This window comes from Lepisma saccharinum, chromosome 6, assembly GCF_977018435.1.
Source record: "Lepisma saccharinum chromosome 6, izLepSacc3.1, whole genome shotgun sequence".
In the NCBI taxonomy this organism is placed as follows: domain Eukaryota; kingdom Metazoa; phylum Arthropoda; class Insecta; order Zygentoma; family Lepismatidae; genus Lepisma; species Lepisma saccharinum.
In genome coordinates this window covers 59,482,621-59,499,707 of record NC_139234.1, presented here as the reverse complement: position 1 = coordinate 59,499,707, position 17,087 = coordinate 59,482,621, and the positions used below count along the sequence as shown (strand labels likewise).

Genomic DNA, 17,087 nt, shown 5'->3' with positions numbered 1-17,087 from the left:
AAAATGAATGAATTAGATGTATGTAAGAACTCTTACAAATTAGAACCATGCCCAGCTGGGAGCACAAACGTTTGGTGGTGAGATGGAGAAAACACAGTGCGTTCATTTTGGCTCTGGGCCGAGATAGCGCGCGACTGCAGATGGCGACTCATGATGTCCAGCTTATTTTTACACACATATCTTTAGCACGCAGGCAATTATATTTATATTACATAACGAATGCTAGCCTGTGTTGTAATTAGAGTTGTTCAAAGTGGTGGCCAACTGCATTCACACATTCCCGGCAGCTTTTGATGAAATTTTGATTGACATACTCTATGTGATCAAAAAAATCCGGACACCAGTCAAAATGTGTGTTGTGCATAGTAGGCCACTCTGTGGAGCCATCTACAGTGAGGTGAGGCAAGCAAGGGACCACTACAAGCAGCATAGTGCACGAGACAGCAGAATGGGTCCATTGAAGGAACTTACAGACTTCGAACGTAGTGAAGTGATTGGGTGCCACAGGAGTAACAAGTCAATGCGCGAGATATCCACCCTCCTAAACATCCCGAAATCCACTGTCGCCGATGTGATAGTAAAGTGGGAACGTAATGGGACGTGTACATCTGCAAAACGTTCTGGCCGAGCGCCCATGTTGACAGACAGACAGCCGAGTGTTGAATAGGGTAGTACGAGAGAACCTGCAATCAGCGATCGCCACCAGCATACAGGAATTCCAAACCAGGGCAGGATGTAATCCTAGCAGCATGACTGTGCGACGTGAGGTACGACAACTCGGTTACCATGGACAAGTGGCTGTCCATAAGCCCCACATCAGCCAACGAAACGCGAAGCGCCGCCTCGTATGGTGCAAGCAGAGGCGCAACTGGTCGTTAGAACAGTGATAATCCGTGATGTGGAGTGACAAATCGCGTTATACCATGTGGCGATCCGATGATCGTGTGTGAGTGGGGCGAATGCCTCATGAACAACATTTAGCATCCTGTGTTGTGTCAACAATGAAATTCGGTGGAGGTGGGTTGACAGTGTGGGCATGTTTTTCCTGGAAGGGACTTGGTCTCCTCGTTACATTGCATGATACTGTCTCGGCACATAATTACGTTGACATTTTACAAACATTCATGCTGCCTACCATCGAAGAACAGTTCGCGGATGATGATTCCGTGTTTCAACATGACGATACACCCGTCCACACTGTGGGCCGTGTGGGACAGTGGTTTCAAGAGAACATCGTCCCACTTATGGCCTGGCCTGCGCAAAGCCCCGATTTGAATCCCATTGAACATCTCTGGGATGTTTTGGAACGCCGACTTCGTGCCAGACCATGCCGACCAACATCCACGGCTCTTCTCATCTCGGCACTCCGCGAAGAATGGGCCGCCATTCACCAAAATACCTTTCGCCACCTGATTGCCAGTATGTCTGCGAGAGTGGAGGCTGTCATCAAGGTCAAGGGTGGCCCCACATGGTATTGATTGCCAGTGCACCCGATGGAAGATGCTTCGAACTTCACGCCCTAATTCCAGTGAGTGTCCGGATATTTTTGATCACATAGAGTATTTGTTCTGTTTGCAAGTTGATTTCCTGCCATTGTTAACCCCGCAGGACATGCGCTGGGGAAAAAAATACTCAGAAGAAAATTGCTTCCATTCTTAAGTCCGAATTAATTGTTTCAAATCATGTAAATCATAATATCTTCAATGAATATCATAATTTTATTAAGTTTGAACATTTTTCTTTCATTACACAAAGATAACGTTGAGAAAAATTAGAAAAAAGAACGGTTAAAAGAGCGTTTACTGCCAAACGTAAGGACGTGCTCTGGGTAAAAAATAACCAGATGAAAAACTGCTTAATTTGGTATATAATTTTCTTAAGGCACGTAATTAGTAACACCTTCATTGATTAATATAATTTTATTAATTTTGAACATTTGAATTGAATCACACATTTGATAAAAACGAGGAAAAGAGAATATCTTGAAATACCAAACTGAAACGTATGACCGCACATTGGGTAAAATTTGCCCAGGCTGTGTTTCTACAGCCCTGCGAGCGGAACTAAGGCACTAACTGACTATTATTTGTTGGGAACCCTAAAAAAATGTATATAGAAACAATCCCTACACTACGAGTATAGATGAACTGAATGACAATATACGAACAGAAGTTACAAGAAGTACGGAAGAGGAACTGTTGCGTGCCAATCAAAATGTCATCAAAAGATGCCGGGAATGTGTGAATGCAGTTTGCCACCACTTTGAAGAACTCTTATAACAAAGGTTAGCACTCGTTAAGGAAAAAAAAAATATAAATATAATTGTCTGTATGCTAAAGATATGTGCGTAAAAATAAGTGGGACGTAATGGGTCCAAAATGCCGGCATCAGCGCCATGCTGTGCCGTCTGCAGTCACGCGCTATATCGGCCCAGCCAAAAAGAATGCATATGAGTAATCAAATAGTGAAACGTTTTCTAAACCACTACTAATGCAGTATATAGAATGAATAAAAGCTTTAAAAGTTGCCATTACAAGTACTATATAGATTCAATAGTCGTAATTGTGTTGTTGCCGGAAAGGTTTATTTTTGGAATAGGCTATTCAAAAATAAGTATTGGAGCTGGCAGAGAAATTTCAACTAAAAATACTCCGAAATTTATCTAGAAAACGTGCTAGAAGAGAGAAGTGATGCATGAATATAAACACGAACACAAATATATAAACAAAAATATATTTCCTTTCATAAATTAATTTCAGGGGAAAATTATTTGATTACAAAAACCTACGTCTATAACTTCCCACGAAGGATATGATCATGTAATTTCCACAGTGAAAATAATCGTAAAAATAAAAGTAAAAATAAACTTTCAATTTGATTGCGTCATTTCCGTGCTCTCAACGTTCTTTCACATTCACTTTGCCTTTTGTTCGTTTGCTACCAAAGACTTGGACAAAGTAGATGGTTGACCACAAGCTTCTTTTGGGATGAGATATCTATGCATGTCTGCTCGCCTGAGGCTGACAGAAATAGCATATTTTGAACAATTTATTTAATTTTCTCTTTAGTAATGACTGCTGCATGTTCTTCTCGCTGCTTCTCTTTCAAGGTCGCCGACTCTGAGCCAGTTATTTTAATGGTTGCCCTTTCCCCTCTTTACCTTAGGATTGTTTAAGCTCCAAGACCTTGTGAAAGCCCCTCCCACGGCGAAGATGGAGATGTACATACGACAAGCGAATCCATCCACGTACAGACAAGTGCTCAAAGAGATCCGGCAGAAGGAGATTTATAAACTCATAGTGGATACAAACCCCCAACACATGTACCAGTTTTTTCGCGCGGTAAGTAACCTACTTTCCTCTCTCGCTCTCTCTCTCTCTCTCTCTCTCTCTCTCTCTCTCTCTCTCTCTCCAGTTTCATCCCTCCTCTCCCCACCTCACTTTTTCTCTCACACACGGACACTCTCTTCTCCTCCCTCTCACCATGGCTCTCACTTCTCTCACACACCTTTCGTCTCCCTTCTTCCCTTCCTCTTTCTCAATCTCTCTCCCCTCTATCTCTCCGCTTTCATTACTATATCTCTCTAACACAGTGGTTCTCAAACGTCGTTAGCCCGCGGACCGGTAAATTTGTTTTTCAAAAGCCTATGACCCACTCCCAACAATTTTCCCCGTAAATAGCTTAAACTTTGTACCTTCATTTATTTGTACCCTTGCTCCGTCAACCTCCAAATTTGGAAGCGGAAAGCAACGCGACGTCCGGTTAGATCATTTGATCGTTCACAGCCACTGTTGCGATATAATTTCTAGTTACCGCAGTCGAGAGTATCTTCACAGGTGGTTGCCTGCTCGGGCTGCAAGTTGTTTCAAGCCCTAATTCGAGGAAGACCAACTGTTAACATTAGAATTTGGAGGCTCCACGGGAGACAATCTCCCCTCAGAGTTCTTGAATGCTCATCAGCACTGCCGAGAAAGAATTTCCTTATCGCTAATGAACGCCGAAAGAAAAGGCATCCTTCCAGATGCTTGCCAGCTCGGGCTGCATGTTACCCGGTGGAGGCACATGCCACAGTGATTCAGATTTCATTTTAAAGTCCCGATTAGCCTTTTTGTGCATAAACTTGAAACAACAAATCAATCAATCAAGTTGCAAACTTCAGAACCTCTCGCGGCCCGGCGGTTGAGAAACACTGTTCTAATGCGATAACTCTCCTTCCCTCTTTCTCCATTCGCCTCTCTTTCTCCGCCTGTCCGGTTTCATCTCTTGTCCTGTCTCTTTCTTTTCCTCTCAGCCCTCTCTGATTTCAACTCTCTTCATCTCCCTCTAACTCCTTTTTCCTCTCGCCTTCTTTCCCTCTTTCCTCCTTCATCATACACTCATTCTCCTCCCCCTCCCTCTCCTGTCAATTCTCTTTCTCTCCATCATATGTGTGTGTGTATATATATATATCCAACCACTTTCTCCCTCCTCTCTTATCTCTCTTCTCCTATATCGTTCTCTTTCTCCCCTTTCATATCTATTCCAATAATTCTCTCACACACGCGCACTATCCTCTTTCCCTCCCTCTCTATTTCATCTCTCTTCCTTTCCTCCCCACCCTCTCTTGCTCTCTCTACATCCTCTGCCGATAATATCGATTTGTCAATTAAGAATTTATTTAGTTCAGAACTTAAATGATATTTTCACCTCCTTCGGTTGCCTCCTTGGCAGTAACGCTGTCGCCTTATTGCCATGGAGTCCAGGGTTCGATCCTCGGCGGAGACACATTGTACAGTGGTTGAGATCCCACATCAAACTGAAGAGAAAGTGGACTTAAAGAAAACTTTACCAAAATTTCCATGTCGATTTACTCTGCGTCGCTCTTCTATTTACTGGGCTAATCACAACGATGTGGATGAATGATGATGTGGATTATGGGAAAACACAATGACACATTCATGCCTTACTCAGGGTTCGAACCTGTGATGCGACAGTGTCATATGTAACCAAGTAACTCTAGTGGATCAGGCTTGTTGAAAAAATATCTAAAGTAAACTGTAAACGAAATGTGATGTACATTGGCAAATATACGATATATATATATATATATATATATATATATATATATATATAAAAGACACACGCAAATACACATGTATATCGTTAGAAACTGTTGTTTTATTGTGATTTTTTTCAAATCTTACTTTCTATCTTTTTTTACAGATTCTACAACTACAGATGAATGACTACAGATATCACTATATGTTTACCACCTTCGTAAGTAAATTTTTGCATCACTATCTGATCATTCTTTACGGCATGTTCTATTGCAATGTCGTCCAATAAGGCACATGACGTTTCGATACGTAAAAAATATAAATTCGTGGCCAACTTATCCTTTATTCCCATCATCGAGATTAACGTAGAAAATTGGAACAGTGGCGTATAATGAGAAAAGTGTCGCCAACTCATTGCACATTTCATCTTTCCGGCAGTCGTCACGGATTACATTCCTTTGTAACTTAAACTGACTGTTTTGTAGCGAACGAAACAGGGATTCTTTTTAGTGGTAACCGCTCCGGCACTGAAACTCACCGATAACAACAGCGGAGATAAAAATTCTTCCCGCAAAGATGCCGCCGGGGTTTCCAGCATCAGAAGAGATCGCCTTCCACGTCAGTTGATCCTAACCAGCGATCCGCGCCGCTCCCTTAACTTGTCCATATCTGAGAATCGGATTTGGAAGGGCACGGAGCTTTCAAATATGCAGGATCGTGAGAAAATTTAGTAACAGGAATCCCCGGAGCGAGTCAATTATTCACGAGGCTAGACGGGAGGATAAAAAAAAGGAGAGCGGACGGTGCTTCCATCTGTGGACGAAATTCAGAATTAAACGCCTCCGTTTCTCCCCTTAAGGGCAACACACGTGTACGACAGTCCGTTTCCTTCTCTGGCTGAGCGTGTGCCTTCGCGGGGGAGGTTGAGGGGTGTTTGAAAAATTCGTTGGGTACTTCTCTTCCAGATTTCTAAATCTGTTTCTGGGCTTTATGTAGCAGTGGGAAGCAAACCGAGAGGGGAAAAATTTGCCCAAGTTCGTTTTGTGCTCATTTAAGCCAATCTTGGCTGGACCTACAGTTTTGAAGATTAAACCGAACGCTTGAAATGTGCTCCGACTAAGACTAGAAACCCGGCGACGAATTCAATTTTTTCACAGGGAAAGTTCAAGTCCGCTCATGGGCTAATCGAGAATAAGCTTGGGATTTTAGTTTGATTCGTATAATTTCAAATATTCTCAACGGGATTGAGCTATACTCTATGCCGGGAATCTGTAGAGCAAGCGAACGAAAACAAGTATCTGCGCAAGTAGTGGAGAGATCTTGACCAATGAACGCATGAGAAGGGACGTGTTTGCATGAAGAGAAAAATGCGGCTGCAGCTATCAGCTGTTAGCAGTAGCCCGTACTGCTTCGCTCCGCCCACTAGCTTTCTTCACTTCCCTACCGTTATGTGTGGTCTTGCTCCACAGATTCCCGGGACAGAGTATAGAAACTTCTTGTTTAAAAAGTGAACCTATCGGAGAGAATCTAATTTCTATTACAATACCGAACCATATGGCAAAAGCTAACACTAGAACCTAGACAAGCCTTTAAGAATTATCTACAATAGCACTATACGTGTCTATTTAAATTGTCACTTTGGGGAAATCTGGTTGGGAGGGGGGAAATAATTGTCCACAAATGTATATAAACCAACACCTATTCACATATCTTTTGATCTCCATCGCTACTATCACTTTTTTCAGTTCTGAAAGAAAGTTTGAAACTTTAAAACAGGATACTTTTCAATCAAGGTGTCGGGAAGAAGCTACAGTGGACTCTCTTTAATTCGAACATGAGTTTATTCCCATTGAAACCATCTATAATCATGTGATGTTTTTTTAATTCGAATTTTGTATAATTCGAACTTTTTCGTGCCCTCTTGGAGTTCGAATTAAAAGACCGTTCACTGTACTTGTATACATATCTTCTAGATTCCTCAGCACAACATCATTAAATTAATTCTCTCCTACGTGCTGATTTCAATTTGTATGTTGCATTTTGATCCCGAGAAATTCAAATTAACTATAGTCACAATGTCTCCACTGTATGAAAATTGGTGCTCAAACTTAAAATAACAATTTTTAGGCGAACCTCTCCCAATCCAGTATAATTTATGCCAGTGCCAGCACCAGGTCGCAGCCCAGTGGTTGGAAAACACAGATTTATACAAATAAATGAAACGTTTGGGGGAATTCACGCCGAAGCGACAGGTGGCACGTGTCTCTTGAGAATGAGCCAATCAGCAGGAACGTTTCACACCATAGAGGCGTGACAGGCCGCCAAAGCCTTCGTTCGACTGCTGAAATCCTCAAACGACATGTGTCGCGAGTCGCTTGTCGCTTCGGTGTGAAAACATTCTCCCTTATGGAGCGTAGAAAACTAAATTTTCATAGAACATTAGATCATTACAGCAGTTGCATTCCCATAATGCCTTTGTTTCCCCGTTCCCTTAAAGTTCAAAATGGGGCTCAATTATTTTCGCTCAAATATCTCCTAAAACACCTTGCATTTTTTAAAAATCTATTAGTGCCAAAACTTTTCCCATATATCGTACAGATTTTTTGTATAATCATCAATAATATGGAAAATATTTTGAATAAAATTTGTAAGAATATTCCTACGCTTTCACTCTAATCAAAATTAATGTCGTAACTAAAGTATTTTGTAAAGGGAACGATACATTTAGAAACAGCATTTCACAAGGACCTTTCCCGTTTCTCTCTGCAGGACATCGAAACCTTTGACCTAGAAGACTTCAAATACAACTCCGTGAACATAACTGCCTTCCGATTGGTGGACGTGGAGGACGCGAGGGTCCTGGAAGTTCTACGGGAGATGGAGAGATTCCAGCCGATTGGGCACAACATATTGAATCGTACCGGTATTATACAGGTAAGATGTAAAGCTACTGGATGAATGGTTGGTGGTGGAGATGAAATGGTTACTAAATGACCCAAGAGTGTCCAGAGAGAATCTGTATCTGTTATGCCTTCTTCTAATTAGTTTTTGCAATTTTTTAAAGAGTGTTGCAGGTTCCCGTGGCGGAGTGGTTAGCACATCGCGCTACGACGCCAGGGTTCCCGCGTTCGAATCCTGACCTGGACATGGATGTTTGTGAGTGTCCATTCATCAATTTCATTACATCATTATTCATCCCCATCTTCGCAAATTAGCCAAGAGTGGAACAAGAAACGAAATAAAATAAAGCAAATGAATCAATCAATCAAGTTTAATGAGTTTTAATGTGTTTGGTGTAATTGTATGAGACAGAGAAGCACTATGAAGAGGTTTTATCCATTAGAAATGGACGGAATATCAGATGTAGGAATTATAAATATGCAATCACTGACGTACGACTTTCTGGGGGGGCTGGAATTGTAAAAGTGGATATCACATAGCTGAGTTCTAAGTAGGAGCGGGATACACTGTAAAACATTTCGTAACCACCATTTGAAACTTTCAAAAGTTGTTCAAAGACAAAAATCTCAATCACTAGCTGATTTTAAGGGGGACTTATACTTATCATTTAGGTTTTTCCCGAGTTCCTTACTGCTTCTATTTGAAATATTTGATTTTCTCAAAACTTCGGGAGATGTTGTAGCCCCAATCAGCTTCTCCCTGCATACGCCAGTGTATGTAATCGATAAATGTAAAAGCCGATATTCTTGGCGGAGTGGTTAGCACACCGCGCTACGACGCCAGGGGTCCTGGGTTCAAATACCGGGCTCGACATGGGCGTTCTTTGTGAGTGTCCCTTCATCATATCATTACTCATCCTCATCTTTGCTGTTTGCCAAAAGTGTTAGAAAAGCTAAGTAAAATAAACCAAATCAATCAATCGATCGATAAATGTAATACACGAAGCTAGTAAACATATATAAAGTAGTTGTCATGGTAAAAAATAAATAACGCTTTAAGTTGACCTTATGCATATAAAAGCTAATTGGCAAAGAACCTACTGTTTAAAGTGCACTTAAAGTTAGGAGTACACGGCGATAATGTTAACCACACTGTTCAGAGTAACTTCAGTCTCGTATCTGTGATTATTAGTAATGCATACTCAATTTCCGTGTATTGAGTGTTCTAATTCACAGAATGTTTTGCGACATTTCTTCCTGTGCGGACTTGTTCTTTTTGATTTTCAAAATTTTGGAAACTTGTGTTGTAAAGCCCCTGTCTAGGTATTCATAGTACAAGAAATAGAATGTAAAAAGTTTGTTCGTTTCTCAAGCCTACTTTATGCTTGGATAAGCTACCTGGGACTGAGCCTACAGTCTAAAGTGGAATTACCACTGCATTCGTCATGAAATTCTAGCCTGATTTGATACATCATATCACCCCATTTCCATTTAAATGTTTGAATTCAATATGGCGGCCAACAATATGGCGGACCTTTGCTTACTGGGCCTAGTCTTTATCTGACCAATTGTACCCAGCATAACTCCTTTACATTTTATAGAGCGTGCTAAGGGGCTTTCGACTCACCCTGTAGAGCGAAGAGAACACACATACACATATATACAAAGAGGCAGGAGAGAAAAATACGTAATGAGAGAAAGAAGCAGGGAGAGAAAAGAGTAAGGTATTAAGAAAGATAGAGTATGACAAAGGCAGAAAGATATAGGCAGAAAAATATACAGGAAGAAATAGAAATATTGAAAATGGGAGAAAGAACTAGAGAAAGAGAAAAACGGATAAAGATAAAGTTGATAAAAAGAGGAAGGGAGAAAGAAATAGGATAGAAGAAAGCACGAAAGACAGAAGTAGAGAGAGAGAGTTGTAGAGAAAGAAACAAGGAAAGGGAGATTGAAATGAAGGGTGAAAGAGAAAGAGAAAAAGAATAGGAAAGAGAAAAGGAATCTTAGCCACACTACTGAAACATAACCTTTTGAAATTTTTATTCCGTCTTTGCACTAATTCCCCAAAAATTCTTTCCTGTCGCCACTGTTCTCCTGAATCATCTAAAAGGAACTCTGATTGATTGGTTTGAAATTTTGGGGTGCTTCGGCGCGTATGGCCATTTTGCATCCTTCTAAGTATACTTGGGGAAATACCCTTATCCAAAATTCTTACCAAAAAAAAAAAAAGAGTATAAAGAGCCCCTTCAGAAAGATTAAAAATCCAAGTTGTAAATGGATCTGAATAGGACAAACACAACACATTAAAAAAGGTAAGAATAGTCTAAACATTCCTCTGAAACAGTGTAAAAGGAATTCTGAAGAGATCTAATCTTTCTTTGGAGGTCCCTTTCTTGTGACATACATTTGTATTTCAGTGTTGTCATATGTAATGACTGTACGTATTTACTGACGCTACCTCCAATCTCAAAATAGACTTCTATTCAAACTAAGGCATGAAGTTAAAAAAAGGGAGACATTGATGTCTTTCACTATGACCAAGAAGAAGCGTCGAGGTTTCTTAGGGACGTATTTTTCTCTCCCCTAACGAAGATGAAGCATGTAAAAAGGGGGAGAGGAAGGATTCCTTTTTAGAAGCGACCGGAGGCTGGAGCTTTCAGATTCGGGATCACACGCCATAAATCTATCTTTGTGGATTCGGCTCTGGTGTTTGATCCCGTGCCCTGGTCCTGTTCAACATCTCTCTCTCTCTCTCTGTCCCTCTCTGCCTCGCTCTGCACCTCCCAATCCCATCCGCCAGATCAATCCGTCTCTGCCATTGATGTACTGCAATAACGGCCCAGAGGTGTCGCCCCATCCCTATTCTTCATATTGCGCAAAAAAAAACTGGGAATTTTTTTTAGCGGTGACAACTAATTTGCGCTTAACGTTGGACTTTCTATACCTTCAATTCTGTCAAGTTCGCTATCTTTCTATGACGTTACCTTAAATACATTCGCATCCGAGTCTTTAAGATCTGACACAATTTGCTAGCTTTCATGCATGAAAAACAAAGTCGAAAAACAAGCAGATACTTCAGATCGTTCATTGATACTGCATTTTAGAGATAAAAGCATGAAAGCAAGAATGTAGTTTTACTATACACCTTAATATAATTTTAAAGATTGGAGGCATTTAAAATACCCTGTTGGTCAGCAATAGCAGACGATTTCAAAATGACAGACGATTTATTAGTATATCTTTTGACATAAGCGGTGAAAATTAACTTTTATTGGTCCTGTTTGAAGATAAATCTTCAAACAAAGGAAAGGAAAACTTTCCAATAAGGCCTACGAAAGCATTATAAATGAGTATTAATGACGAAAAATACATTGTTTGTCTATGTTTAACGAGCGCATTCTTCATGATTGTTTATAATAGCATGTTGCTGTTCAAACAACTTCAGTTTTGAAGTCTGAACTTTAGTTACTAATTATCATATTTCACGGATGTGGATATATGGGTTGTATAAATTCCAGGGGCAAGAACACAAAAGACAACCATTTATAGTCGGGCCAATATGCAGATATTTGCTGAATTGTGCATTTTTGTGATAAATACATGAAAATTGGTCAATAAATTAATAATATCATATCAAACGTTTTGAAGGTTGGTGGCACTGAAAATACCGAATAGGAGGCGAGTGAGGAAAAATTTTCAAAATGCCCATCGTAGGCATCCTCAATACATCTTATGGGCTACATTTTTATACTATCGTCACATGTTAAAATAGTGCAGGAGACTCTATAAAAGTAATTATTACATTATAGCAAAGACGTCTGATAACAGGTAAATGTTGATTGCCTAAATTACAGGGGCGATTCTTGAATATTGATACTCTATGATTTGCCTGCGTCATACTACAGTTATATCTGCATAGTTTAAATTTTAACAATTACTTTGAGGTTACTTCAGCGAGGTACCCTATATAAAAAATAATAACGTTATAATCAAGCAGCAATATGAAACCTGCAATTCGTGCTTTGATGTCATCGATAATTAATAACGCCTTTATAGTATCACAAGCAGAATAATAGATCGCATCAACGCTTGGTGAGCTCTATAGTAATAGCATTAATTGCATCTGCTTTGAATCATGTTGAAATCGAAGTCATTATATTTATTTGGCGTTTTATTATGATACCTATCAGGGAGGAAATGACTACAAACTTTGACAAACTTTGTGTACAACATACACTTTACATACTTCTAATGTGTATATTTTCCATTTTCCTGGATTTATGTCGAAGGAGGAGCCTAACCCATCCACAGACTTGGTAGTTCGACAAACGAACAAGTGCGGCGTAAGAGACAGCACCTTACAGAAAAGCGGCGCGACACTCTCTGCAGCAAAACATTAAAAGTAACGCAGAGTGCAAATACTTGCAAATTGAATTTGTTGAAATCTAGCTCAAGTGGCTAGCAGTGGAACATCGTACTCATTCATTTAACATATGAAGAGAACACTTCGTGCACATGAAGTCACAGCTTCCGCAGGCAACTTCCGCACAAATTCTATGACCTTCATTGGCAAGATCAACAACAATTAAGATCCCAAGACCATAGAAACCTAGAGTGAAAAACAAGAGAAACTTCCTACTTTGCTTTTCGGGAAATCCTCCTGCAATTAGAATTAGGCGTTCTCACCTGGTTGATTGATTGATTTGGAGTTTTAAGTCCAAGTACGGCTAATTCGGGACTGGGTCTACAGTTTAAAGTGGGATCCGAACCACTATGTGCCTCCACCGGGTATCGAGCCCGGGACCCGTTCTCACCTGGGATCGATCTGTCCAGAAAGGCAACTTTCCTCTCTACTTGGAGTTTTGGTTAACGTTTGGATATTTTCCCCCCCGATCACCATAATTAACTCATGCTGTCGCAGTACGCGTGCGAGATAGATGAGCTTAAAAGAAAAGAATCCAACAGTATTTGATGAATTTCTTATAGTGGGATCACAAGCAAAAGAACCTCCGCAGAACCGTGTGTCGTGTGCATGGTACTCGCGCGTGTAGGGGAGTGGCGGAGTGAAGCAGGTTTCCCCGTAGTTCGATCTGATGGGATGGAGGGGAAGATGCGCGAAGGCTTCTGACAGAAGGTTCTTTTGTTTGTGGTCGCTTTATGAAGGAAAATTGACTTATTTTAGTGCAAGAAACCTAGAGGCTTGACAGGACTCGCGAGCAAAACAGTGCGTTAGTTAAGGGGACTGGAGGAGCGATATAATTGACGGAGATCCCTGCGCAACTGCTTCTACTCTGTCTCAAGGGTCTGTGGAGGAAGCGAACAATAACTAGTCCTCTGCACAAGTAGTGACTCGTGAGGGGACGAGATTACAGGGAGGGGACAACACGACTGCAGCTAGGCGCAGTTTGCAGCATCACTGCTTAGCTCCACCCACTCGCTTTCTTCTCTTCTGTACCGTTATGTGCGGCGTTGCTCCTAGACTCCTTAGACGTAGTATAGGTGGATGTTACTGGCCCAGAAATAGCACCGGCCGTCGAAGAATTTCTCGCTGCAATCAAGGTACCTGAACTGAAGAGACCGAGAAGAATCTGCATCACGAAGATTAATCCACCAAACAAGCATATTTTGTGAAGCATGTCACATCCAACGTGTCGCCTACGAGAGAACTTGGAAAACCGACACACGAATAGTGGCAGATGCAGCAGTTGCTCAGTCTGCAACAGACATCCAGGAACTTGGACGGAATAAATGCAGTAATTTCTTCCAAAAGGATCTAATACATCGAACAGTGCCGTTCGATAATTTACTTTTAAAAAAACAATCTTCTCTTCTGTCGTCCTCCTGTGAGAAGAAAATCGCGAGAAATGGGACAGTTCGTTCCCGTAAAACATGATAGAAACTTGATCTCGGTTATGTATTTTGCTTGCCAAGTGACGAATGGCCTCCTTTGTCGGTAAATGGATGCAGATTGGGTAATTTTGGTAATATTCTTGAATCTTTTCACCAAGGTACATATATCTCGCAGGATTGCAATTTACGAGCAAAAGAAATGCTGAACTGGTGACAGTCTTTGTTGTGTCGGGGGAAACCACCAGGTGTCCGTCTGAGGCAAACATTTGGTGCCCTTTTTTTAAAGCAAGAATGCATTTTGTTTAATTTCATTTTCATTTCAATTTTTAAACTGAAACTAACAAATTTAATGCTCATTTTTTGCATTTTACGTCATTTTTTCCCCATTTTTTAGGATATTCTATAGGTCATATACCTATATTTTTAGGTCATCAACTTCCACTCCCACTAACTAACTAACTAACTCCCTAGCCTTATTAAACCCGAAGGTTCATGGCTGCAGCAACACAGGCCTTCCATCTGTCCCTATCTTGAGCAAGTTCTATATACTCTTTTCCATCCCTACCGATTTCCCTTAGGTCCATCTCAACGTTGTCCCTCCATCTTCGTTTTGGCCTTCCTACAGGACTTCCACTCCCTACTTATAAATATATTAAATTATGTGGATACCTGATGTGAAACGTACGATGCACAATCAGAGAGCCTGAATGTTGCATTGAAAACTGCAGAGAACAATGACTGAAAGACTATTTTCAAAATTAATATTATTTGGATAACTGGCAAATCCAAACTTGATGTTAACCACGTAATGCACTTGATAATCAAAGAAACATAATTTTTCTTGAGCATGCCCTTTATTTTGTGTCTTGATTGTTGAAATAATACGTTGAAACGAACAGTAGTATGTTTTAGAGTGTGTTTAGAATCTCTTGTGTACTGCATGGAGATATTGAAGTCATTTTCAGTTTCCTAATCAAATAACAATTAATCAGTGTAATCTTTAAAAAGGAAAGACTTTGTTTCTTTGCAGCTATTCATAACAGAAATTCAATTGCAAGACAAGTTACCAAATTAGCAATAGTTCTCTTACATATTTGTGGTATGTGCTCGTCTGCCTTATACCGGATGAGGAAGGAAGCAGATATAAAGATAGAAAATTACTGTTCTTGGGTAGCTCGTCCTGCTTTTGTCAGAAAACCTGATCAGCATACTGAACCAAGCCATCACATGAGATACGACTTCAATAATATAATCCGTTTCTGTGGTCAAATAACTCCAAAAAAAGGCAATAAAATTGTCAGTTTGCGGAGGCGGAGAAAAAATTTCCTTTTATCTTACATTATACTCTGTCTGTATGCGTAGTGTGGTTTGTCTGTCCCAAAGCTGCAGGCAAACCTCTGTCTGTTGTAACGCGTGGCATGTTTTGTTCCAGCTTACAAATCACGTAAAATACCTTCGTTCACTTCAGTGTGATGGTTCTGCAGGCACAAGGTCATGTCGACTGATAAGCACTGATACCACGTGACTCCGGGGCCAACTGTCAGCACCGCAGAGAAGCTTCAGTAACTTCTGCGAGGTTCCTTCTAGTCCTTGACAGAGCGCGTGCTCCGTAATTATGTGCAGAAAACCCATGTTTTCTGTGTATAAAATTTACGTGTGTTTGGATTGTGTGCTCAAATGTTGCAGTAAACATAACTCCGTGACACACAACAAAAATTACAAGAGATTCAAAGATTAGAAACTTAGCAAGCGTTACTCACAAGACGATTATATAAAATAATAATAACCCGTGGCTCTACAGCCCTGGAAGGGCCTTGGCCTATCTCCCGACTGCCAGTCTCCCTCCCACAATCCTACCCAGAGGTGTGGAGATCTTCAACCTGTAATGGGGTGACGTTGGGTCAGCATGTCGAACCCTCAGCCGTTGTAGGAGATTTCCCAGACCGGGTTACGCTACTCACTCCCCAATTTCCTCACGATGGTGGGTTGCCACCGGTCCTAACTATACACAGGATGAAAACCCAGAGACTGAGCCCAGGCGGATTGGAACCCATGCCGTCCCGCAGTCGGAGTCCAAAGCACAGCGCCTTAGACAGCATCAGTTCCTTGATTAACATTTATGCCTTTCATGACTGTGCGACGAATACAGGTTGTCCACAATTACACTCCGTGATTATAAACATGCATGACGTTACGGTGACAGAGTGGGAGAAAGAGTGACTCAGACACGCAGGTTCTTGATTTGGATTTATTTTTGTTGTTTTGCGTCGCTTTTCTTCCACTTCTGGCTAATCGTGACGATGAGGATGTGTGATGGTATGATTAAATTAATGGACACTCACAAAGAACATCCATGCTCAGGTCAGGATTCGGATCGCGCTGTGTAACCACTCCGCCACGGAGGTCGGCATACGTGAATATTGTGAAACCAATCTATGAATATCTGCACATACAGAATAACCACACGTTCCAGACAAGAAAATTTGGTGAATACAAATTCACATAAGGTGAAATCAGATAAAAATTATAGGGAAATAAGATGATTATAGATATGGGATGCTCTAAATAGAAATGGTTGTAATTTAACCATCAAGAAGATTGGATTAATCAATAAATAACTCAACAGTTATGTATATTTCCAACCACCTCGATGCATGCATTCCACGCATGATGGTATAAAGTAGAAATGGAGAATAGAAAGAAAAAGGAAAATGTTGTTAGTTTCAAGTCCACTTTATGTGCAAATAGGTTCGCCTGTGTCTCCATCATATATCGAACCGAGACCTCTTGATTATAATGCGACAGCGTTATTACCACGCCATCTGAATTCTTATCGTAAAAGAAACTGAGAATAAGTGTAAGAATATAACGGTGTGGATGAGTTTTGTCTGTTACAATAAGTTATGGTGATGTCTACGGTGTACATACCAAGCCTGCAGATATTATGTGTGTGTGTGTGGGAGGGGGGGGGGCAACTGTGTGCATGTGTACTATTTTTAAATGTATTGAAATTGAATCTATTGGAAAATAAGCACTTTTGTAGCTTCAAAACGTCGATATTTGTACCAAAGAAGGAATAATATTTATGTCTAAATAAATTTTTACAACGTGGATATAATTTACGAATAATAAATCGCGAACTTTGAATCTCATTTGCTAATATGGAGACGAGAATTCCTTTCTAAAAATTTTCCAAAGGAAAAAAAGATGTGTTCTATCAAGTTCTCATGAGATATTTTCATAATAATTCAGGATCTAATAGTCTCCAATAGTCACTTTGGATATTTGCACTATCCTCTTC

At 40.6% G+C, this 17,087-nt stretch overlaps 1 protein-coding gene across 1 annotated transcript in view; it reads left to right on the top strand.

Moving 5' to 3' along the window:
• LOC145988806 (glutamate receptor ionotropic, kainate 2) overlaps positions 1-17,087 on the top strand; it is a 275,816-nt gene that overhangs the window by 173,025 nt on the left and 85,704 nt on the right. Inside the window, exons 3-5 of the mRNA XM_083124002.1 lie at positions 3,166-3,341; positions 5,203-5,256; positions 7,806-7,970. Coding sequence (XP_082980128.1) covers positions 3,166-3,341; positions 5,203-5,256; positions 7,806-7,970 — 395 coding nt within the window. The remainder of the gene's footprint in view (positions 1-3,165; positions 3,342-5,202; positions 5,257-7,805; positions 7,971-17,087) is intronic.